Genomic DNA, 26,071 nt, shown 5'->3' with positions numbered 1-26,071 from the left:
GAGGGAGGTTTTAAGGTAAGAAGGCACCTTAAAGTCAGAAAATATTTCCACATTTACTTCCCCCAACTTGCTTTCCATGTGTGTTTAAATTTGGTGACATTCTATTTGGCTCTGGTGTCCAAGGTCAAGGTAGTGTTTTCTTAGGTAAACCAGAGAAACTGCTTTTCCATAGAACCGTGCTTATCAATCAGGAATCTACCTGCCCTGCTGACTTCCCAGGGGCCAGTCTGAGGGAGAAGCAGGATAAGCTTGCCCAGTGCTACCAAGTGTGAGGGCCTTTCTGGCTGACCTCCATGGCTGCCCAGGGCCCAACGTCTAACTCTTATCCACCATTTGGCACCATTTTGATCCAGGCCATCTCAATAAGCCAGAAGCAAATTTCTAAAGAAGGACACAGAAGGTGGTAGATCACAACTATGAATTTTATGATGTGCTTTATGGGTTCCAAGCCATTTAAAGCCCTTTATTTCCTCTGATCTTTGCATTAATTTTTCTTTTACAGAAGAAATCATTTTCCAACTTATATTTCCCAGATGAAAATGAAATCACTCACAACTGATTTGCCCAAGGCCCCACTGGAGATGGTAAAGCTGGGGTTTGGATCCAGTTTCCTCTGAGTCCAGTTCCTGGGACCTGTCCTAGAGGCACTGGATGCTGCTCCCTCACTTCTGAGCAGGCGTCCTGCCTTGGGGTGGGGGACAGGCCCATTCTGCTTGCTTTCCTTCCCCTCCCTGTCTTGACAACTTTAGGCCCGAGGAATAGCACAGAGGCGGTAGCTGACTGGGGAGTTGGTCAGGCTTTCTCTGAACTTTAGGCTCAGCTTCTCATTCGCTGGAGGCTTGAAGGTAAATTTTTGCAGAAGTGAAGTGAAGAAAATAAACAACTCAGTCCTGGCCAATTGTTCTCCAAGGCACATCCGCTTTCCTAAAAGAAAAAAATATGAGATGAGTTACCTGCTCAGATGGTGACTGTGTCTCACAAGGACTGAAATCTTCTACCACGTCTTAAAAAACCCGAGCAAAGTGAGAACCTGATAGGCCCTGCCTGGGCCTTTATGTAGTTGGCTTATTTCATGGCAACCACCTTGTAAACCTAAGCCCAGTTAAGTGAATCTACAATCGCAGAGCTCAGCACTTTCAGGGGTCAGGATGGTAAGGCACAGGGTGCAGATGCAGGCTGTGGACAGAACAAGAGAGGGGCTGGGTTGACCTACACATGGCGTCTAGCCTAAAGTCTTTCAAAAATCCATTAGGAAATGATGATGACAAAAGCAGACAAAAAGCAAAATTCTGTTTTAATATTTTTCAATCATTATTAAAAAAAAAAAACTGTTGAGAAGTATAAGAAAGTGAACATCAGATGAAGGCTTCTCAAGTATGAGGCATGTTCTCTCTACATCATGTTTCCCTCCATCGTGACTGGGAATCTCCCTGCCAGGGCTCCCCGTGCAGGGCCGACCCTATCTCATCCCACCTCTGCACCATCTCTTCCAGGCTTCCCCCAGCCCCTCCCCTTCATGATGCCCTCCTCCCCACTTGGGTTACAATACCCTTCTCTGGTCTCCATTATCTCTCTTGTGGGTGTTTTAATGACTTACTTTCTCACTAATTAATACATGTTCACTGCAAAAATGAAAAAAAAAGTCTGAGAAGTATAAAGATATAAAAGATGTTTGTAATCCCATAATCCAGGCAAAACCCTCGTTAACAATGAACATATTTCCTCACTGTCTTTCTAAAGATTCTCCTGCACACCCATCACTGGGATTATTCTCTGTAGTTAATTCTGGGCATTGTTATTGTTACTTTGGTTTTTCCCCATGTCATGAAATATTCTTCAAAAATAGTTATTGTATGTATGCCTCAATTTTGTCCTCTGCCTGTAAGCAGTTGTTGAAAAATAAGATTAGAGAATGCCTGCAAATGTGTTTAATAAATCAAAATATGCTTCAGAATTATGTCCTTTTTATATAATTTTGTGCCTGTGTTTCCCACTAGCAGTTCTTAATCATCTCTGTTCCCCTCTCTCTGCTCTCTTTACGTATCACTAATAGAACAGTACAGTGAGGACATCAGTTAAAAATGAATCAAATGAAGAAATTTGTTCAAATGGTACCAAACCAGCTGTATTGTAAATACTGAAAATTCTCCTCGAGCAATCCAGATTTGTGACAAAAATGGACCCACAGAGGAGTCAGGGTCCAGGTTTACAGTGTTTGTTTCATCAGTAACCAGTTCTGGGCTATGAGTAAATAGTCTCACCAACCTACACCATTTTCAGTTGTCAAACTTGTAAAATAATCTCCTAACTACATTATATGGCTGAACAAGGATACGAGTAATACAGGAGACATGAATTTGATTTCAAAATCATGAAAAGGAGAGCTACTTGATTCTACAACTTCATTCTGGACTATGGGAAATGTGGACCTTCTCCCTGGTGCTCCCACTAAATAACTAGATCAATCACCTCACTAGGAATGAGAGAATTGGTCTAGGGTTTCTGAAAAAAGGTCTTTCTCTTCTTGTCTCCTATGACTCAGTGATTGTTTTGAAAAATGAGGACTCAGCCTCTTGTCTTTCATGAAGATGTCTGTTGCTCTGCTGCATCAAGAGGGAAAAACTTAAATGAAGAAACAAAAGAAAAAAAAATATGTTTGCAATAATACCTCTGCCATCTGCCCTCACTGTGTGTGTGTTCTAATTCCACACCTGATCACCTCTCCAAGAGAAGGGAGGGAGCTCTCCACACCCCATTCTTCAAGGAAGCTCTCTTTACAAAGTGCTGGATCAAGAATGAGTCAAAGCAACTGTGCCCGAAATGGAGTTTGGTGGGAGAAAAACCTAATAGTAGTGTTGACTTTTTGATTTAGAGCATTTTTCAGGTTTCTGTTTCCTACTCTATTTAAGTAGGCTGCATTCTGCCACAGCTGAGGAAAATCCCAAATTGCTTACCTTCTATGAATTTCATTCTTCTCAGGCAGAAAGACTGATATTACCTGATTGCAACACTTGTTCCAATTCCCACCCCCACCCTGTACCCACATCATCTGCAATGTGATTTCATAGCCCTTCCCATTAAAAACTGTGCTAGTTTCCCTTTCCCTTGAACAGGGGCTCATAGTATGACCTGCTTGGGCCCTGGAACGCAGTGGGAGTGATGGTTGCCAGTTCCCAGCCTGGCCCTCGGGAGGCACTGTGTGCTTTCCTCCCTCCTGGGTCTTGTCATCTGCATGTACACCCATTGGGGTTAGCTTGCTGGAGGAGGTAACTTGGAAAAGAGCCCCACTGACCCAGCCGAGGTAGTCCTAGATCAGTCTTCAGTCATCTGACCTCCTACACAGGCAAGAGAGCCCAGCTAAGATCACACACATATATATATATTTATAAATATATATGTATAACTGAATCACTTTGCTCTACTACTGAAAGTAACACAATATTGTAAATCAACTCTACTTTACAAAAAAAATTAAAAAAAAAACCAACAACAAATGAGTCTGAGGCTGTTTTCTGCCAATTCCTTGGGCACATGTCCTTGGACAAGAAACAGCTTTCTCTAAATCCTAATTTCTTTACATTGGGAAAGGAAATACTGACTTCTTTCCTGTCGAACTGTTAATAACTGGATTGCTGTACATGTGAAATAAAATAATTTCCTTGCAAATAAAATCTGTAATTGGAAGGGTGTGTTACAACTCTCACAACAACAACAACAACAAAAACTTAAGGGAGAATAATTATAACACTTAAAACAGCTAAAACTTTGTACTATAACAGGAAATCTGAAGCTCTTGTAGACAGAAAGACTAGAAGGTTTTCTTACATCTCATTTCTTCTTTCAGATTACACTGACTTGCCCAGTGTAAGCAAAAGTGGCACAGAATTGGAGAAGAAAGACACAGAAGATCTAATTGAATGAGTTCAAATACACTCAGGACAGAGTCCTACAGCAGGAAAGCCTGGGCTCTGGATCATGCCTACATGGGGTCAAATTCCAGACCCTTCCTCGCTGTGCCTTTGTGGCATGATCAGCAAAATGATACTGTCACATAAAATTAATCTGTATTTAATTTAACTTAATGATAAGAAAGCTACTATGGATTTCAGAATGTCAACTCAGTGTAGCATTTAGTTATTGTTTTAGGAGACACTGTTAGGAAGAGGCACAGGCATTAGTATTGGATAAACCTGAATAACACTCAGTTCTAGGACTGCCCCCATGACTTTTATGACTGTATATTCCATAGCTGACCCTGCTAAACTTCAGTTACCTTCCTTATACCCAAAGTGGTGATTCAAATTTTAATCTTGTAAGGTTACAGGGGAACAAATGGTTCATGAGAGTTGCATGGTCTTTTTGTCTACTGAATCATTTTTCATATCTTTAGGAATGAATACACATAACAGGTGCTCAGGAAACATTTATAGAATTAAGGATTTGGGAAATTATTTGAAACGATTTCAACAAAATACATAACTCATTATCTGGTACATATGAAGAATTTTGTTACTCATTTCACAGTTATGAGTTAAAACATTTGGAGATTTTGGAACTTTTGGAACTGGCTGCCTTGGAAATATGAGAGAGAGTTTCCCTGCATTCTCTTTCATACATTTCAGGTTGTGTGCCGTGTGAATGATGTAACTATATTTGTAAAGGGTTATTAGAATTTAAAAAGGCAAAATTTAAAAAGATCTCTTCAGGAAGATCTTAAAGAGTAGAATCTCATCTACGTAAGTCCATGGCACTGAGTCCCTTGTGATGCCCGTAATGACAATCAGCCCCTTTACTGGCAGCTCCCCCATCCCTTTCTTAGTTATTCACTTTACATTTTTGTGAGTGGGAGGTCCTGAAAAGATCTTGGAACACGTAAAACTACTCAGATGGTAAGATTTCAACCTTCTTTGTGGGTAACAGGAGGAGGCTAAGCTTCTGTCCCCGTGTTGGCAGGGACATAACATTGTGAAGCTGAAATCTCCATCAGAGTCAAGCCAGGGCTTAGGAAGTAAAAGCATGAGTCCTGGGGATGCTCAGCCCAGGGACTCTTGAGGTGTAACCACCACAAGAGTGAGTCATGCTGGGCAGGGCTATCAGGAGACGTTCCAACTAAAGCAAAGCATCACAAGGAGAAGAGTACGCAAGGGCAGACAGAGGAGTCCTGGGTTCCCACAGTCCTATTTCTTACTACTCACCTATTGAGAAAGGCAGAAAGGATTCCCTTTTCTTAAACTGTCCATTTTCCAGAAAGTGCTCTGGATTGAACGTGTCGGGCGTGGCCCACTCTGCAGGGTCCCTGTGCAGTGCAGTCAGGTTGGTCAGGACCATGGATCCCTGGAGAAAGCAGAAGAGACCCAGACAAGACTTGACCCACACAACATACATGTACAGAGGGGCAGCAGTCCTCCGGCACTCCCACACCTGGGCTGACAGCACCCTAAACTCCCTCAGCCTCACCAACCCACCACCTTCTGAACCCAATCCCTAGCACGGTTGTTGTTTTTTTTTTTTGCCATAGGACAGCTTACAGTGATGGACTGGAATTATCTGCTGGGAATTTATCCGGGAAGTGTGACTGCTCTTAGTGCAGAATGGATCTCTGCAGGGACCTGTCAGTGGAGAACTTGGGAGAGAACACATATGCTTCAAAGAACATGTATGAAACATATATGAATAATGTGACAGTGGGCAGGCAGTTCTAGACCAAAATTGACCCAGCTGCTTACTCAAGTGGTAACTATGGCAGTTTGTCCAGCATGAAAAATGTCTCATTCGTCTAAGTTTCTCGCATTCTCTTCCCTCCATTATCTAGTAAATTCCACAGAAAGTTTAATAATAGAACAACATCACTGAGTGGAAGAAACCATTATCCTTCCTGGTATGCAGCAAGAAACTCAGGAGTCCTCCTTAATGCCTCCCTTTCCCTCATTCTGCCTTCATCCAGTCCTTCACCGGGCTGGTCAATTTTACTTGAAATTTCTCTTGATTTTATCACCTCCATTTTAGGTCCATCACTGCCTGGACCAAGTTACTACCTTGGTTGCCCACACTCCTACATTAGTCCTAACTACATCCATATCCTTTCTTTCCCCTTCAATGTGCTGGACACATTGAAAGCTGAGTTAGCTTTGGACATGATTTAATTATGTCCCTCCTATCCCCCCACCATATTTGGACCTCGATAGATACCCCTCAGTGGCTTCCATCTCTGATTATGGGCACATCACCTGCCCACTCTGAGTCACCAGCCTTCTGCCTGCATGCTTACTGCATCACGTCTTTTTCAGTTTCTCAATTTGTCATTTGTTCCCAATATTTTCCAGGCCTCTTTGTATGGCAGCCTCTGGGCATCCTCATGCCAATGAGTGCCTGCTGGAGCTGCCACTCTGAGTCTTTTTCCCTGCTGTGAGCTGTACTGCCCCCTGCCTCTGCAGGAGACCCTCCAATACTAGCAGTAGGTCTGGTCCAGCCTCTTATGAGGTCACTGCTTTATTTGCCTGTGTGCTGGTGTGCACACAGTCTTGTGTGTGCCCTCCAAGACTGTCCTCTTTCCTTCCAGCCCTGTGGAATTCCTGAGATCAGAATCTGCTCATCTTCATAGCTACATTCTCTGGGGGCTCCTCCTCCTGTTACCAGACCCCTAGGCTAGGATGCCTGCCTTGGGGCTCAGGATTTTCACTACTGTGGCAGGACTTCTGTAGTATAATTGCTTACCAGTTGGCAGGTTGCCCACCTGGCGGATAGGTTTCCCTGGTGGCTCAGACTGTAAAGAATCTGCCTGCAGTGTGGGAGACCTGTGTTTGGTCCTTGGATTGGAAAGATCCCCTGGAGGCGGGCATGGCAACCCACTCCAGTATTCTTGCCTGGAGAATCCCCATGGACAGAGGAGCCTGGCAGGCTACAGTCCATGGGCTCACAGAATGGACATGACTGAGTGACTGAGCACAGCACCTGGTGGGTATGGCAGTTGGTTTTGTTGCAGTTCTACCCCTCCTGATATCTTCTTGTGGCTTCCTCTTGTCTTTGGATTTAGGGTATCCTTTTTTTTTTCTTTTTCATTTATTTTTATTAGTTGGAGGCTAATTACTTTACAATATTGTAGTGGTTTTTGTCACACATTGACATGAATCAGCCATGGATTTACATGTATTCCCCAATCCGATCCCCCCTCCCACCTCCCTCTCTACCCAATCCCTCTGAGTCTTCCCAGTGCACCAGGCCCGAGCACTTATCTCATGCACCCAACCTGAGCTGGTGATCTGTTTCACCATAGATAATATACATGTTTCAATGCTGTTCTCTTGAAACATCCCACCCTCGCCTTCTCCGACAGAGTCCAAAAGTCTGTTCTGTACATCTGTGTCTCTTTTGCTGTTTTGCATATAGGGTTATCATTACCATCTTTCTAAATTCCATATATATGTGTTAGTATGCTGTAATGGTCTTTATCTTTCTGGCTTACTTCACTCTGTATAATGGGCTCCAGTTTCATCCATCTCATTAGAACTGATGCAAATGAATTCTTTTTAACAGCTGAGTAATATTCCATGGTGTATATGTACCACAGCTTCGTTATCCATTTGTCTGCTGAAGGGCATCTAGGTTGCTTCCATGTCCTGGCTATTACAAACAGTGCTACGATGAACGTTGGGGTGCACGTGTCTCTTTCAGAAGGGTATCCTTTTAAAAATTTATTTATTTTTAATTTAAGGATAGTCGCTTTACAATACTGTGCTGGGTGTCTGCCATACATCATGTATCAGCTATAGGTATCCACGTGTCCCTGCCCTCCTGACCCTCCCTCCCACCCCATCCTTCCTCGCTGTGTTGTTACAGAGCACCAGTCTGAGCTCCCTGAGTCATACGGCAAATTCCCACTGGTGTCTTTTTTGATACGTTTCAGCAGTCTTGTTAATGGTTATTGAGCAGATCCCTGGAGAAGGAAATGGCTACCCACTCCAGTAATCTTGCCTAGAAAATCCCATAGACAGAAAAGCCTAGTGGGGAACAGTCCAAGGGGTCTTAAAGAGTCTGACATGACTGAGCAACTGAGTACCCAGTAGATAATTGTGATTTTTGTGTTTACATAAGAAGAGTTAAATTGACGTCCTGCTATTTCATCATCGTGAGCTAATCAACCAGGCCAGCTTTGTGGGACCTAAATCTTACACAACTTGAGGATCACTTTCATTGTGTATCCTTGGTCATGTACCTGGTTTTCCTCAGCATCCATTACCTCATCTTCTTTTCTCTTGTTTTTAGTCAGTTTCACTTGCTAATAGAGGGGTGCTTCCTGAAGCCTGGCAACCAGTGCTTCAGAGCTTCCGTATCAGGGCTTTGTGGAGAAGCACCGTACATGACATCCTCCAGGGTGACTTTTTAGTTGCTATTAAAAATCAGTCTATGGAATCTCCACACTTCTCCATAGTGGCTGTAGCAGTTTGCATTCCCACCAACAGTGTAAGAGGGTTCCCTTTTCTCCACACTCTCTCCAGCATTTATTGTTTATAGACTTTTTAATGGCAGCCATTCTGACTGGTGTGAGATGATATCTCACTGTGGTTTTGATTTGCATCTCTCTAATGAGTAATGTTGAGCATCTTTTCATGTGTTTATTAGCCATCTGCATGTCTTTTTTGGAGAAATGTCCGTTTAGTTCTATGGCCTACTTTTTGATTGAGTTGTTTGTTTCTCTGGTATTGAGCTACATGAGCTGCTTGTATATTTTGGAGATTAATTCTTTGTCAGTTGTTTCATTTGCTATTATTTCCCCCCATTCTGAAGGCTGCTTTATTAACCTTGCTTATAGTTTCCTTCATTGTGCAAAAGCTTTTAAGTTTACTTAGGTCCCATTTGTTTATTTTTGTTTTTATTTCCATTACTCTGGGAGGTGGGTCCTAGAGGATCTTGCTGTGATTTATGTCAGAGAGTGTTCTGCTTATGTTTTCCTCTAAGAGTTTTATAGTTTCTGGTCTTACATTTAGATCTTTAATTCATTTTGAGCTTATTTTTCTGTATGGTGTTAGAAAGTGTTCTAGTTTCATTTGTTTACAGGTGGTTGACCAGTTTTTCCAGCACCACCTGTTAAAGAGATTGTCTTTTCTCCATTGTATATTTTTGCCTCCTTTGTCAAAAATAAGGTATCCATGGACTTATCTCTGGGCTCTTTATTTCGTTCCATTGATCTATACTTCTGTCTTTGTGCCAGTACCATACTGTCCAGATGACTAGCTTTGTAGTATAGGCCGAAGTCAGGAAAGTTGACTCCTCCAGTTCCATTCTGCCATATGACCCAGCAATCCCACTGCTGAGTATACACACAGAGGAAATCAGAATTGAAAGACACATGTTTACTCCAGTGTTCACTGCAGCACTGTTTACAATAGCTAGAACATGGAAGCAACCTAGATGTCCGTTGGCAGACGAATGGATAAGGAAGTTGTAGTACTATACACAATGGACTATTACTCAGCTATAAAGAAGAACACATTTGAGTCAGTTCTAATGAGGTGGATGGAACTGGAACCTATCATACAAAGTGAAGTAAGTCAGAAAGAGAAACACCAATACAGTATATTAATGCATATATATGGAATTTAGAAAGATGGTAATGACGATCCTATATGCAAGGCAGCAAAAGAGACACAGATGTAAAGAACAGATTTTTGGACTCAGTGGGAAAAGGCAAAGGTGGGATGATTTGAGAGAATAGCATTGAAACGTGTACATTACCATATATAAAATAGATGCCCAGTGCAAGTTCGATGCATGAAGCAGGACACAGAAAGCAGGTGCCCTGAGATGTGGGGTGGGGAGGGAGGTGGGAGGGGGGTTCAAGATAGGGTGACACATGTGCACCTGTGGCTGATTCATGTTGATGTATGGCAAAAACCACCAAAATATTGTAAAGCAACTATCTTCAAATTAAAATAAATTAAATAAATAAATAAAATAAAAACCAGTTTTAGTTGGTTCCCTGGGTCTCACAGAACATTACATCAGAAAAAAATCTGTTGGAATGAATCTTTTGAACTAGGATAGTTCTCTGCAGTTAAATATAATGCTGTGAATATGCAAAGATCACCTGTGAAAACCTTTAGACCTCATATTTCACACACAAGATAGTCAATCAGCAAGAAAATCGGAAATGCAGTTGCTGCAGGAATAGCTGCATTTACTGGCTCTGTAGGGACAGAGCCCAAGGGGAGCCCACGGGAGAAGCTCCTGTGTTTTTTCCTTGAGGTCAACCCCAGGTCCCACACACACAGGGACTCAGACCAACTGCATGCATCCCCAGAGATGGACCAGGGCGGTGAGAAAGCAGACTGTGAATGTGCGGTGTGCAGAGAGGACACTGGGGCACAGCAGAGCTGTCTGCTGAGACCCTGAGAGAGCAGGGCAGAGGGCGAGCAGAATTTCCTCTGTGAACACGGAATTTAACAGAGAACCACCGAGAACAATTGCAGGGAGACTCTTCTAAAGTCAAAGTCCTATAGAGAGAACGTGGTGTAGACAAGGATGAGCCTGGGCCTCAGAACAAGTCTGTTTCTGGAACCCAACTCTTGTCACTTTGTAACTGAGAATTCTTAAACAAGATTAATCACTCTCTGAGCCTGGATATAAAATTTGTAAAATGAGGATAGCAGAATTATTCTGAGAACTGAATCAGACGTTTTGAAAGAATATATATAGTCCTGACTGCTTTAGGAACCAAGGAAGTATTGGTTTCCTTCTCCTCTTTTGTGTTATTTTAATACGGCACAGGCTTGGATTCTTTTCCCTTTTGAGGTAGTCCCATCAAGGGACTGTGAGTTAACGCTGGAAACAATACCTGTGGGGATATTATGTTAGAAACACCAGTACTGATGTGATTTTGGTTCAAGTGGTCCCACATGTCCCTCATAATTCAACATTTTCTGCCCCCAGGATTAAGAAGCAGAATTTTTCAACATAAGTCTGGCAGGTCCCTATCCTGTGAGAAGCTCTCCCAAGGCAAACGAAAGGACCTTCTAGCAAAGTCTGTCTGAGAATTGCTGCAGCTGTATCCCCAGAAATATTCACAAGGCACATCACGGAGTAAGAACACTGAGCAATCTCGTAGCAAAGAAAAGCCAGTCTTTGAATAAACATATTTACCTAGGAATCCCCCTTCTCCTCCAAAACACCTATTAACTTATATTTGAATTAATCTTCCAAAGATCCCAAATGAAAGAAAAAAATCTAGTATTCCACCAGCAAAAATACCTCTCCCCATAAGTGTTTCCCTAAGAGAAGAAAACATGTCACTTTTCCAGTTGAGATTCACACCATTTAAAATAGAAGCTTGGAGATCTGAGGCTGTGAGTGAGCCTCTAATTACCTTGACCAGGTGGTATCCATTCAGGGTGGTGTCCACTGTCACCTCCCGGGGCACGTTCATGGGGACGATGTTCCCCATTCTCTGCACCTCGTGGATGACAGCGTTGGTGTAGGGCATGGACTCTCGAGCTGCTATGCTCACCTTCTGTGATTGGCCGAGCACCCTGTCGATCTCAGCTTGGACTTTTTCTGGGAGATAAGAGGAGGCTGTATCATTCTAATATTCCATAATTTTCCTTAAGCCTGGTTAAGCTAAGGAATGGAATAACCAGGATCAAAATGGCTAACGCTATAGTGAGCTCTCCAGACTGCTCCTCAGGGAGGTATGTGAGTGGGAAGTGGGCCCTGGTGTGAGACAAATCTGGCACCGAACTCTTGCTCAACAACATTCCTGCTGCGAGTTCCTGAAACTTGTTGAGCCTTAATTTCATCTTATTAGTGAGGATAAATCAACTTTCCTTTTAGGAACATTAAGATTTATAAGAACTGATGTATGGAAGCACTCTGACCTGATCCAGGCACATGCATGGATGTGCTCACCTTGGATTTCAGGGTTCAGGGCCATGTAGAGCAGCCCCCAGCGCAGGGTGGTTGAAGTTGTCTCTGTTCCAGCAAGGAAGAGGTCCAGGGTGCTGTAGATGAGGTTTTCGTCATGGAAACTCGAAGTAGCATTGCCTTTATGCTAGAAAGCATAGTGATTATTGACTTTTCAGATGATTCTAAGTTGCCACAGCACAGGGAGCTTCACTCAAGAGAGAATATGGAAGAAGACACCTCCTCCCTCTAGGAGAAATGACTTTCCCTTTAGCCATCCCAGGATGCAGAAACTTATTACTGCAGTATCATTATCATCCTCCTGCTCAAGTGCTGGAAGCTTTTGTTACTTTTGATGGATGAAAATGGGTCAGTTAATTTATTTTACTACCATAATTTGGGAGAATCTATTATTATCCTGGGTCTTGTGGTAAAAAATCTGCCTGCCAATGCAGGAGACACCAGAGACACCGGTTTGATCCCTAGGTTGGGAAGATCCCCTGGAGTAGGACACGGCAACCTGCTCCAGTATTCTTGTCTGCAAAATACCGTGGACTGTAGCCCATCATACTCTGGAAAATTACTTAGACTGTAGCCTACCAGAGTCCTCTGTCCATTGTAGCCTGGTGGGCTATATCCATGGGACCACAAGAGTTGGACAGAACTAAGAGACTGCATACACACACGTGTTATTACACTGGAAAAACAGCCTTCAGTTCCAACGTTAGCCACAGCATTCACTATGTGTACAACTAGATCAATTCCTAAACCACTAATTGTGTCTATAACTGGGGTGTAGCTCAGTGGTAGAGCTTGTGCTTAGCATGCATGAGGCCCTGGGTTCAACTCCCACACCTCCAGGGCTTTAATCTCAGCCCTGAACTAAGGCCCACAACTTATCTGGGCTTCCCTGGTGGCTCAGATAGTAAAGAATCTCACTGAAATGCAGGAGCCTGGGGTTTGACCCCTGGGTCAGGAAGATCCCCTGGAGAAGGAAACGGCAACCCACTCCAGTATTCTTGCCTGGAGAATTTCATGGACAGCAGAGCCTGGCAGGCTACAGTCCAGGGGATTGCGGAGTCGGACACAAGTGAGTGACTAACACACACACAACCCTGTTTCTATTTCAATTGCTTTTCCCATAAACGGAAATAACAATATTCACCCATCAAGTGGCATTATGGATTATGTGAGTAGGAAATGGCATATAACAAATCCTCAACAAATGCTTTTACTGACACCAGAACGAATAAAATGTATTTTACTAAAGTACAATTCTCAGGTCTCCCCAGTTAAGCATCTCTGATTCCAATGGCCATTCTGAAAGGCACTCCAGCATCTTTACCACCTTCCTCCGGGAGCTTCAATGTGTCAGTGATGCCCTGTGTGCTGTCCACAACTGCACACCTCATAGCAAGTGCAGTCTCCTTTCAGGAGGAATCAACGCTTCTATGAATGCTATAACAATTAGGTGAAATAGAGGAGACAGAAAAAATGCATCGTTCTTTCAACTCCAGGGAAGGAACAAACAATCTAATGAGACCAAAATGATGACACTGACGCAATGATGAACAGTAACCAGGGGGTTCACTGTGTTAAAGGATATACATCCAATTTAGCCTTTTTCCTGCTTTTTGCAAATAATACTGAAAAGTGGATGACATGGGGATGAGGGAGGAAGACAAAAGTCCCTCCCACTTGAGGCTAAACTCTGGGCATCAGACTCAGTTTCACTTTTGTATTCTGTACTGGGAAGCTTGAGAAAAGTGTAGGAGACTAGGTATTGACAAGTAATAATAAAACAATGCCTCTTTTTCCTTTGTGTACAGATCTTTCACGTATGGGTAGAGGATAGAATAGATTTAAAGGAAGTATTTGGCCTTTCCAAAGATTTCAAGCCAAATGGGCTACTCCTGAGATGCAGGAGACGTGGGAAGATCCCCTGGAGAATGAAATGGCTACCCTCTCTAGTATTCTTATTTGGGAAATTCCATGGACAGAGGAGCCTGGTGGACTACAGACCATGAGGTCACAAAGAGTTGGACATGACTTAGTGACTAAGCATGCGCACAAGCCAAATACTCTTTATTTGGCTTCATCATCAATTCTGAGTTAATGATATTCGTACACACTGAAATATTGCCTCTGTTTTTCTCCCCTGTGATAGACTGAATAATGACTCACAAACATATGAATGTCCTAATCTCTGGAATGGGCGAATACTTTTTGACAGATGGAGCTTTGCAGATATGATGAAGTTAAGGATCTTGATATGGGAGGATTATTCTAGATTATCCCAGTGTACCATTATAGTCACAAGAGTCTATAAGGGGAAGTAAGTAGAACATAAAGAGAAGATGTGAGGATGGGGGCAGAGAATAAGCTACATCAATAGCTTTGAAGATGGAGGAAGGGGCCCTGGTTGTTTTCAGCCCCCAAATTTGTGGTGATTTGTCACAGCAGCATAAGAAACCAGAATCCTTTCACTTGTTCTTTAAGAACACTACTCAGGAAAACACCCAGGTTCCCTCACCTTTTCTATTTCCTGGAGATAAGCATCAATGAAGTCTCTCATTTCAGCAGGATTCCAGTCTCTCCTGTGGTTTTCAATCACATCGGCAACAAACATTTTCAGTTCCTCCCAGTTACTAAAGAGTTGTTGGTGGGGACCAGGAAGGAAATCCATTATCCGTGGAAAGACATTGTAGAGCTGATGGAGAAAACAAAACAGTCAAGTGGACAAGGGGCTGAGACAGTGTTCTACTTTCTATGTCTTTTCTTTACTTACACTTGACCCTTGGCATCATCCTTGACTCATCTTCTTTGCCTCAATCCACTTCTTTCCCCTCTGGCAAAGCGTTTCAGCCCTTCATTCAAAATATAACCAATTTTGAACCACTTTTCACTGCTCCATGCATTTGGCATTTTAGTAAAAACCACCACCATTTCTTACCTGGATTCTGTAAAGCCTCCAACAGATTTCCTGATTCTCTCCTTAACTCCCTTCCCAGTCTTTCTACTGAGCAGCCTGAGGGATCCTTTAACAGTTTAATAGATTGTTTCACTGTTTATTCCTCAATATTCTTGTGACTTTTGAAGATGTTTAGACAAATTCTACATCCTTCTCCTGGCCTGGAGCTCTCCGTGTCCTGGCCCCTCACCCTCCTGTCCCTTCCTCTGCTGTAACTCACTGCCATCTTAAGTCTCTTTTAGTCTTTCTAGTTCATCCCCATTGGTCTCTGTGATTACGTCAAGGAAGACAGTATTTAGTCCTTTGCATTTGCTATTCTTTCAATCGCAATTGGTCTTCCTCTGGAATCTGTATAACACTAGCCTTTCATTTCATTCATCCTGATAATCCCCTAGGTAGCAGCACCTCTGGAACCCTTTCCCCACTCCCTTAATTTTGCTTTATTTTTTTTTCATGGCAATTGTCTCTAGCATAAGAAAGTGAAGTTGCACAGTCATGTCTGACTGTTTGCAACCCCATGGACTGTAGCCTGCCAGGCTCCTCAGTCCATGGAATTTTTCAGGCAAGAGTACTGGAGTGGGTTGCCATCTCCCTCTCCAGGGGATCTTCCTGACCCAGGGATTGAACCCAGGTGTCCCACATTGCAGGCAGATGCTTTACTGTCTGAGCCACCAGGGAAGCCCTGTCTCTAGCATATGTGTGTATATTATTGTTTTTGTGTGTGTAAAATACCACTGTTTGGCTAGCTAGCCACCTATGTTAAAAATAGATATATATTTGATTATCTGCCCATTATGATGTATTCTCCATGTGGGTAAGATATTTTTAATAAAATTAAGCGACTTTTGGATATATTTTTTCTAATACTTTCTGATATAAAATAGATAGCACAACATAATGGAAAATTTCCTAGACTTATAATGAAACAGACATGGGTTTGACTATTAGCTCTGCTGCTTTCTCAGAAATTTGGGGAACAATAATAATGATGATAATGATGGTGATGTAATTTGTCATGACATTGGGGTGTCAGGATTACTTTCATGACCAAATCACATGAGATCATTAGTGTACCTAATGGAGAGTCAGTGGACCACTATGTGGATTTGCTTACACATTTCAATATCTGCTTGGACACATCAGGATACTTCATTTCATCCTTAAAGAATTGTTTAAATAATTAACTGAAATAAAGTATGTGCAGTTGTCTATCACAGTTGCTGAACTACTTTGTGTTTCTAAAAATGCATTGTCAGTCAGTTCAGTTCAGTCGCTCAGTCATGTCCGACTCTTTATGACCCCATGAATAGCAGCATGCCAGGCCTCCCTGTCCATCACCAACTCCTGGAGTTTACTCAAACTCATGCCCATCGAGTTGGTGATGTCATACAGCCATCTCATCCTCTGTCATCCCCTTCTCCTCCTGCCCCCAATCCCTCCCAGCATCAGGGTCTTTTCCAATGAGTCAACTCTTTGCATGAGGTGGCCAAAGTACTGGAGTTTCAGCTTCAGCATCAGTCCTTCCGATGAACACCCAGGACTGATCTCCTTTAGGATGGGACTTGTTGGATGTCCTTGCAGTCCAAGGGGCTCTCAAGAGTCTTCTCCAACACACCCATAGTTCAAAAGCATCAATTCTTCGGTGCTCAGGTTTCTTCACAGTCCAACTCTCACATCCATACATGACCACTGGAAAAACCATAGCCTTGACTAGACAGACCTTTGTTGGCAAAGTAATGTCTCTGCTTTTTAATATGCTATCTAGGTTGGTCATAACTTTCCTTCCAAGGAGTAAGTGTCTTTTAATTTCATGGCTGCAATCACCATCTGCAGTGATTTTGGAGCCCCAAAAAATAAAGTCAGACACTGTTTCCACTGTGTCTATTTCCATCTATTTCCCACGAAGTGATGGGACCAGAAGCCATGATCTTAGTTTTCTGAATGTTAAGCTTTAAGCCAATTTTTTCACTCTCCTCTTTCACTTTCATCAAGAGGCTTTTTAGTTCCTCTTCACTTTCTGCCATAAGAGTGGTGTCATCTGCATGTCTGAGGTTATTGATATTTCCCCCAGCAATCTTAATTCCAGCTTGTACTTCTTCCAGCCCAGCATTTCTCATGATGTACTCTGCATAGAAGTTAAATAAGCAGGGTGACAATATACAGCCTTGACGTACTCCTTTTCCTATTAGGAACCAGTCTGTTGTTCCATGTCCAGTTCTAACTGTTGCTTCCTGACCTGCATACAGATTTCTCAAGAGGCAGGTCAGGGGGTCTGGGATTCCCATCTCTTTCAGAATTTTCCACAGTTTATTGTGATCCACACAGTCGAAGGCTTTGGCATAGTCAATAAAGCAGAAATAGATGTTTTTCTGGAACTCTCTTGCTTTTTCGATGATCCAGCAGATATTGGCAATTTGATCTCTGGTTCCTCTGCCTTTTCTAAAACCAGCTTGAACATCTGCATGGTACCCCTTCCCTTACCCCTGACCTACTACCCCATCCAACCATCCCAGGAATTTCTTTTCAGTGGGAATACTCAGCAAGGTACTCAGTGAGGTCCCAGACTTCCTAAGAGAGTAGAAAATGGAATTATTGAATGAGGGGTTATCATGATTAGAGGTGACAATACAGAATGTTTTTCAAAAATAACATTAACAATAATAATTATAATAGCTCACATTCATTATACCCCTTTACTGTACTAGGATTCATTTTTTTTAGTCACTCAGTCATATCTGACTCTTCTGACCCCATGGACTATAGCCCACCAGGCTCCCCTGTCCACGGGATTTCTCAGGCAAGAATACTGGAGTGGGTTGCCATTTCCTTCTCCAGGGAACCTTCTGACCCAGGAGTTGAACCCAGGTCTCCAGTGTCTCTTGCATTGCAGGCAGATTCTATATTCCTTTACTGTGCTAGGATTCATGCTAACTTATTCAGTTTTGGTGAGATGGGTCCATAAACTTTCAGGCAATGTTGCTTGTTAAAAATGAATGAAAGTAAATCCTCCTCTAGATACTCAAGCATTTACTTCAACACTTGGGTCTGATTTTCCCCTAGAAGTGTCTTCCAAATCCAGTAAAGGGGCTGAGAGGCCAATGGGTTGAGCAGAGGTTTTGACAGGCTCAAAACCCTAGCAGGACAAAAGGGGAGGACGGGGACTACTAAGGAAGGGGTGAGGTTTGAGTCCCTTAAATCCATATCTCACAAGTTTAGGAAACTGATAATATCATGTGTAGATAAGAATGTAAATTGGACAACCACTTCGACAGCTTTAACTATTTTTATGTCCAGGTGTATATGCAAGAGAAATGAGTGTGTGTGCCCACAGGAATGACTGAACAAGAATGCTCATGGCAGATTTATTTATAACATCCCCAAATTGGAAATCCCCAAGTGTCCATCAATCCCAAAGTGTTTTTCAAGAGAATAAAAATCGGTTTCATGTTCATGCAGTGGGAAACTATGCAGAGTAAAAGAAGAGCAACTAAGAAATGAATCTCAAAGCAATGGACCAAGGAAGAGCCAGGCATAGAAGCACACATGTGAGGATCATGCAGGTGTGGAACTAGGGAGGATATGGATAGGAGGAACTCAAAAGTGATGGCAATGTTATGTTTTTTAAGGAAAAAAACACAAGTGCATACATGGTTTGTCATGTAAAGTTTTGCACTTTATATGAATGCTGGAAATTTTCTTTGTCTACAGTAAATATTAAAGAATAATACCCAAAACAGTAAAATCAACAGATTGATTTCAAATAAGCTTGTGTTGAAAAAGATTAGATTTCAGCTAAAAAGGAAAGGGTGACTCCATCTCATCTGATTCTGATATCAGCCCAATATTTTTTTCAAGACATGGAATATGAACTGTTTTACCTGGCACCACACTGATGTCTGTAGACACAAGACCTTATCCAGCAGCCTCAGCAGCTCCTGGAACTGATCATCCTGGTAGTCAAATCTCTTCCCGAAGGTGATGGAGCAAATAATATTGGAAACAGCATTGTTGACTATGAAGTGAGGGTCAAAAGGCTGTGCTGGAGACAGAAGAAGAGATGGAGCCTTCAGATAGGTTTCTTTCTCATTCCACTAAAAGTCTACTTTACATGATATGTGACATAAACACTACAGAACCACCACCAAGACAACGACCCCAGGACCCTACAAAGTGCTGGTACTAGGACAGGCATGTAGGTATTGATAAGCTTCTGGTTAGTGAAAGCATGAACCACAGTCCCTGCATCTGTCCTACGACCCACTGACCGTTCTCCTCTCCTATTGCCTGGATGAGGTAGGTGATCTCTTCCTGAATGCGTTCCTCTAAGCACTTCCTTCCTAAACCGAAGTTCCTCAGAGTCATCAGGGTGAACCTTCTTTGCTCTTTCCACACCTGGCCATTGGACCTGATCAAGCCTGGGGAAATGAATGCAATGTTATGAAAAGCAAGGCAACAAGGTCCATGGGTGATGACATATCAGATGAAAAGAAGGAGAAGCTCTTTAAGGCACTTGAAAATTATTCAGAGAAGTAATCCCTAAGCAATGGATATAATGGCTTGAATTTACTGATTGCTTGCAATGCTGGGCACATTAGCATTTTTAATGCATTATGTAATTTAGTACTCATAGAATCTCTCTAATGTAAGTATAACCATTACTGCCAAATCAGCCTTCCAATTTTGATGATGAGAAAAATGAGGCTCAAGGGCAAAAACTACACTCTACAAGGTCATAGAGTTAGTAAACATCTGAACAACATTCAAATTCAAGTCTTCCTGACTCCAAAATCCACGCTTTGATTACTTGTCACATAAGCACATTTAAGAATTTGCTATGCTACATACTAAGTATGAATTTATGGATTAGACAAAGTCAATGCTCATAAGGAGAAAAGATCTTATAAATAATAAAACATATAATAAATAAATATTTATTTATAAATTATTTATTTTATAAATTATATAAATTTATAATTATAAATTATAATTATAAATATAAATAAATATTTATAAATAAATACAAATATTATAAATATATAAATATAATAAATAATAAAAGATCTTATAAATCACCCAAGAAAACAAAAAAGATGTGAACACTGTGCAGAAAGAATACCACAGAAAAAGGAAAAAAGAACATGTCTTAATGTGTGCCATATAACTGCATTTATTTTATAACACAGGTGAGGTCACCATCCTTTTATTTCTTCATTTCATTGCACTCTTCAACTCCTTCTAATATCTCCCTTTGGCCTCCACCACCTTAGTGAAATAGCTCTTCCTACTGTTCAATCCAGGATCCTTTTCAGCCTCATATTGATGTCTCAGCAGCATGAGATGCTTTCTTCTTGAAACACTCTCTGCCAATGGAGCCCAGAACATCACACTCTCCAGATTTTTCTGTTAATTCTCTGACTTCAGAGAAATTATCATACCTTTGGTTAACTTACCTTCTTTGATTCAATTTTGAAATGATGGAGCTCTTCAAGATTAGGTCTGAAGCCTCTTCTCTTCTTACCCTATCCTCCATTTCTAGGAAATCTCCTCCACGCCAAAATTTCAAATGACATCTACTGATAGTCAACATGTGCTATTGTCTCTCAGCTTCAGGTGCATACGCAACTGCCTGCTGCTCGACTCTCCTGGCTTCACATTCAGCAAATCAATGAGTGACTTCATGGTTTGCTCCATACAACTTCCCACACAGGCTAGCCAACACCTGTCCTCCTTTACAAGTCCCTTCTTTCCTATACCTACCCATTTGGGTGTCTATCTCAACACCTCATTCTCCCTCTGTCTAGGTCATCATGTCCTATTGGACTTGCCTCCTGAGTAGCTTAAATCCATGTATCTTCACAGTCACTTTCCTCTTCTAACCTACTGTGCTATCATTTCTTGCTACCTCCCTCATCCAGGACACCACCTCCTCTAACCTCCAAGACTCCATAGTCTCTTGCTACTTTTATTCCATTCTTGATATTGCAGCTTAGATTAGTCTCTAAAACGTACAATGTAAATATGGTGATTCCTTCCTCTACTGAAACCATTCAGGAGTCTCCATTGTTATTTGGATAAAAAGCAATATCCTTAACAAGAACGTGCATGAACTGTTTCTGGCCACACTCACCAGCTTCATCTCCACTTAATTATCTCCATTTAATCCCTGCATTTACTACACTGGCCCCCTTTCAATTCCTCAGTTCACTGTCCTTCTTCCCACCTTAGAAACTTTTCATATTCTATTCTGGATTGCTTCTTCACCGGATTTCTGGATTGCTTCTTTACTTTAATACTTGTCATTTACTTTATTAGCTTTTCCTGAGTCTCAAGACTAGATTAGATATCTGTCACAAGTGAATCCTACTCTTCATAACAACGAGGCCTTAAATTATTTGTGTAATTGATATTGTCTTTCCTAATCACTTGTAAGTTATAGAAAAGCAAGGATTTTGTCCGTTCTACTCACTGTTATATAACTAGAGCCAAGCACTGGGTTCACATTATAGACATAGAGTAAACGGATGTAGAGTTAATAGGTGCAATATTTCAAAGAGGAATTGACAAACCACTGGGGGGGGGGCGGGGAAGAGTGCTTTGGTAGAGGAATAGATCTTAGTTTTTCATTCAGATTTTTTAAAATGTAAGTTCATTTACCAAGTTTATTTTATGATCATTTTAAGTATTCATGCCAAACTCTTCCATTGACAGAAAACTCGAGATACTTTGTAGGCACAGCTTTAACAATAGAGCATAAGGAATTAGAAACAAGAAGGGATCACAGAGTCAGTAGGAGGAAGATGATCTACATATTTTTCTGGGGGGAAAGATTTGAAGATTTGAATGAGAAAATAGAAGAGAGCCTGAGAACGCAGCATTGCCTTTCTTCTCCTTAAAAAAACACATCACATCACTGAGTGATGAGGATACTCATTTATCAAAGCATCCAGAGTGAGTTCATGCAGGTGATGCCACTTCTCCCAAATCCTTTGACATTAGAGCTGACTGGGCCAGGTTCCCTGAGGAGGTGACTTCAACAGGAAATGGGGTCACTCAGCTTCTTTGAGGGGCAGAGATTTTATGAGGGGCCTGGTTCCTGGGAATGTTGGAAGCACTTTCAGAGACCACAGGAATATCAAACACATGCTTCTTATTTTGGTCATGGAACTTACCTTTATTGTTAAAGATACGTTTCTGAAGAGGTGCCCTGGGGCGGTTTACAAAGTTTTGTTCCTGGTAGACAAGGGCTTCTTTGATATAGGGCAATCCAGTTATAATAATGGAATGAACTACACCTAAATCCAGGCTAATAATGTTCCCATATTTCTTCACAATCTGAAAAAAAGTAGAAGAGTCACAGTTGGGTATGTACATGTCTTCGTGTCCTGGATGGAGGATGTGCGGAGCTGGTTTTTCCAGTAGTCATGTGTGGATGTGAGAGTTGGACTATAAAGAAAGCTGAGCACAGAAGAATTGATGTGGTGTTGGAGAAGACTCTTGAGAGTCCCTTGGACTGCAAGGACATCCATCCAGTCCATCCTAAAAGAGATCAGTCCTGGGTGTTCATTGGAAGGATTGATGTTGAAGATGAAACTCTGATACTTTGGCCACCTCAAGCAAAGAGTTGACTCATTTGAAAAGACCCTGATGCTGGGAAAGATTGAGGGCAGGAGGAGAAGGGGACGAGAGGATGAGATGGTTGGATGGCATCACCGACTCAATGGACATGAGTTTGGGTAGGCTCTGGGAGTTGGTGATGGACAGGGAGTCCTGGCATGCTGCCGTTCATGTGGTCTCAAGGAGTCAGACAGGACTGAGTGACTGAACTGAACTGATATCAAGAGAAGTCAGATAGCCTAAGTAGAGATTGGGTGTAGGATTCAAATAGTCTTAGGTTCAAGTCCTTTATTGACCATTATCAATTCTGAATAACTTAGGCAAATCATTTGACAGATTTCAGTCAGTTTCCTCAGCCTTAAAATGGAAACAATATCAGATGAGGCAGTAATGTATGTATGCATAGCCTGTAAGCTTTACAGCAAGCACTTAAAGCGGAATACAAAGAGATATACTAAAAAACACTACAGATCCATTAAAGTGGATCCATTAAAAAATGTTTAAGTGACTCACAGTAAGAGTAGAAAGGGGAAATAGAGGAATAGAAAACAAAGTGAAAAACAGAAATAGTAAAACAATAGACTTTAGCATTCACACATCAAAAAATACACTAAATATATATGATCTAAATTCACCAATTAAAAGAGTTTGGTAGAATGAAATAATAACCGACCTATAAGTTACATAGAAAAACTCATTTTAAATATAATCATAGAAGTATGCTAAAAGTGAAAGAGTGGAAAATCATATGCTATGCAAACATTAACCAAAGGAGAGCTGTTGTGGTTATATCAGATAAAGTTCAGGCAAAAACAGTCATCACAGATAAAGAGAGATATTATGTAATAATTAAGTTCATCAAGATGCCAATTCACCAAGTGCCAATTCACCAAGATGACATAGCAATTTTAATGTCTGTGTGTATGCCATAAAAGAGCTGCCAAATTTATTGGTGGCTTAGATGGTAAAGAATTCCATCGCATCCACTAGCTTTGTTCATAGTGATGCTTTCTAAGGCCCACTTGACTTCACACTCCAGGATGTCTGGCTCTAGGTCCATGGGGTTGCAAAGAGTTGGACATGACTGAGTGACCAGTACATATAACACAACAATACACACACACACACCAGAACTGAATAAACACATAGACAAACCTGTATTTTCCAGTTGCAGATATCAGGACTCTTAAAGTAATTGATAGAATTAGTAGATAAGAAATCAACAAGGGTACAGTTCAGTTCAGTCACTCAGTCCTGTCCAACTCTTTGCGACCCCATGAATCGCAGCACACCAGGCCTCCCTGTCCATCACAAACTCCTGGAGTTTACTCAAACTCACGTCCATCGAGTCAGTGATGCCACCCAGTCATCTCATCCTCTGTTGTCCCCTTCTCCTCCTGCCCTCAATCCCTCCCACCATCAGGGTCTTTTCCAATGAGTCAACTCTTCGCATCAGGTGGCCAAAGTACTGGAGTTTCAGCTTCAACATCAGTCCTTCCAATGAACACCCAGGACTGATCTCCTTTAGGATGGACTTGTTGGATGTCCTTGCAGTCCAAGGAACTCTTAAGTGTCTTCTCCAACACCACAGTTCAAAAGGATCAATTTTTTGGTGCTCAGCTTTCTTCTCAGTCCAACTCTCACATCCATACATGACCACTGGAAAAACCATAGCCTTGACTAGACAAGGGTACAGACACACTTAAACAACACAAACATCTAATAAGGTCTACCTGACACAGAGTACAGAACACTCTTCTCAACAATAGCAGAAGACATATTGTTTCAAGTATCTATCATGGGTCATAAAATCAACCGTTACATAATTGTTCAAGGTGAAAATCACACAGTGTATGCCCTCTGCCCTAATGGACTCCAGTTGGAAATTATTAACAGAAAGAAAACAAGAATATTTCACAATACGTGAAAAACAACACATTTCTTAAAAAGGGTATAGGTTAGGACTTTAATATTCTAAATACTAATTCTATCACTTAGCAATAGCAATGGGGTGCTTCTTCCAGAAACCAGTAAAGTCATGTGCATCTGAACTTTGTAATATAGGCTTGTGTTTAAACTTTTCCAGGCATCCCTAGGGAACTAGACCTATTATTCGTTGAGCGCCAACTATAAGCTATGTTAACACTGAATATTCCTTTTATTTCATCATCATAACCACCTACCACAGAGCTGCCTGTCATGAAGGTACCTGTCCTGAGAGGCAGGGAAACAGGGTTAGTATTGGGATAGATTCTTGAGATAGTATTGGGTTGAAGGGAATTTTAAGGAATTCAGGGTGGCCACAGTTAGGGAACCCTGAAGGGAGAAGACTATAAAGTAGAAAGAGGCTACAAGAAGGGATCCTGGAGTGAGCTCTAGGAATATGAGCTCTGGGAAGGAGCAGGAAGCACTAAGAAAACCTAGGCAGAGGATGACATTTTTAAGTGAATACTTGAGAGTGATTGCAGATGGAGAAGCCTGACGGTGGGGGCTCTGTCTTGGTAGGGATGGGAGCAATGTAGTTGAAAAGTGGTAAGGAGTATCACCATTTTACACATGGGAAACAGAACCTCTAAGAGCGAAAGCTTAGCATTCCCTCTCCCCCAACCAAGGATAATAATATTAAAAAGACAAAGTGATCATGCTCTAAATAGAATGCCCCAGTAATATGTAAAAAGACATAACTAAATGATTTAAAATATGTATTGTGTCTGTTACACTTGAGGCTCCAGTAAAAAAAAAAAAAAAAGAGAGAGAGACAAAGGGTCACTTGGTCAACCAAAAAGATTTACAGAGGATGCAGAGTGGGTTCTGAACCATACTCTATCCAAGGATCCCTGACATGAGAGAAAATATGCAGATGACTAAACTCCAGTAGTCACGTACAGATGTGCGAGATGGATGACAAAAAAGGCTGAATGCCAAAGAACTGATGCCTTTGAACTGTGGTGCTGGAGAAGACTAAACAACAACAAAGCTCCTGGCAGTATGTGAGGCTTCATTTGAGTGCTACAGTTCAATATTTACACCTTTTCCATCATCTAGATGGACCAAGAAGCTCTTCATCTTTTGTACAATAAACCTGTACCACCACTATACCCCCAAAGCACATCTTGTCTAGTACACTTAAATAGTAAACAGTTAATATTTCATCCCTACGAAGCACAGGTTGAATCATGCCAGTTGCATAGGAGAAGAGAGAGGCTTGTAGCTGGATGTACCTGGGTGACCACTTTAGCCTCTGAACCCCCAGGCTCCCACCCTTGGTACCCAGAATGGCCCTGGTCCTGAAGGTCAGGGTCAGGATGCACTTGGGCACTTTCACCTACTCCTACCTGCTGAGGAATCAGGTTCCCCTTCCCCACGTCCAACTGGAAGAAGTTGCCTATGAAGGGCAGGCGCAGGGGCCCTGGAGGGTAGTTCTTCGGGCGCTGCCTTTTGAGGAAATCAGCAAAGAGGAGAAAGACAAGGGCTCCCAGTAAGACAGTGCCAGGATGGAGCATGGTCCAGAGGGAAGGCACCAGGGAGCCCAGTGCCTCCAGCATGGCTGCTCTGTCTGGTTCCTCTTTAGCAATCAGAGGCAAGGAAGGTCCC

At 41.9% G+C, this 26,071-nt stretch overlaps 1 protein-coding gene across 1 annotated transcript; it reads right to left on the bottom strand.

Annotated features, from left to right (window-relative positions):
• Positions 1-401: 401 nt before the first annotated feature.
• Positions 402-26,071, bottom strand: LOC122436916 (cytochrome P450 2J2-like). Its single transcript, XM_043461178.1, has 9 exons — positions 25,813-26,071; positions 22,033-22,195; positions 19,129-19,278; positions 18,742-18,902; positions 14,426-14,602; positions 11,899-12,040; positions 11,360-11,547; positions 5,196-5,334; positions 402-924 (listed from the first exon to the last, which is right to left on the bottom strand). The coding sequence occupies exons 1-9, from the start codon at positions 26,020-26,022 to the stop codon at positions 746-748; spliced, it is 1,509 nt and encodes a 502-aa protein (XP_043317113.1). The 5' UTR covers positions 26,023-26,071; the 3' UTR covers positions 402-745.

The sequence above is a fragment of the Cervus canadensis genome, chromosome 2, assembly GCF_019320065.1.
Source record: "Cervus canadensis isolate Bull #8, Minnesota chromosome 2, ASM1932006v1, whole genome shotgun sequence".
Classification (NCBI taxonomy): Eukaryota; Metazoa; Chordata; class Mammalia; order Artiodactyla; family Cervidae; genus Cervus; species Cervus canadensis.
Note: the sequence above shows the minus strand (reverse complement) of the source record. Positions and strands in the feature narration are given on the sequence as shown.

What these genes read in the sequence shown, in the direction of transcription:
- LOC122436916 (XM_043461178.1), bottom strand. Translation starts at nt 26,022, where the DNA reads ATGCTGGAGGCACTGGGCTCCCTGGTGCCTTCCCTCTGGACCATGCTC. An exon ending in ACGTATCTTTAACAATAAAG is followed by an intron (nt 19,279 to 22,032) that starts GTAAGTTCCATG and finishes TCATTTCCCCAG; the next exon opens with GCTTGATCAGGTCCAATGGC. An exon ending in CCTGAACCCTGAAATCCAAG is followed by an intron (nt 11,548 to 11,898) that starts GTGAGCACATCC and finishes CTTATCTCCCAG; the next exon opens with AAAAAGTCCAAGCTGAGATC.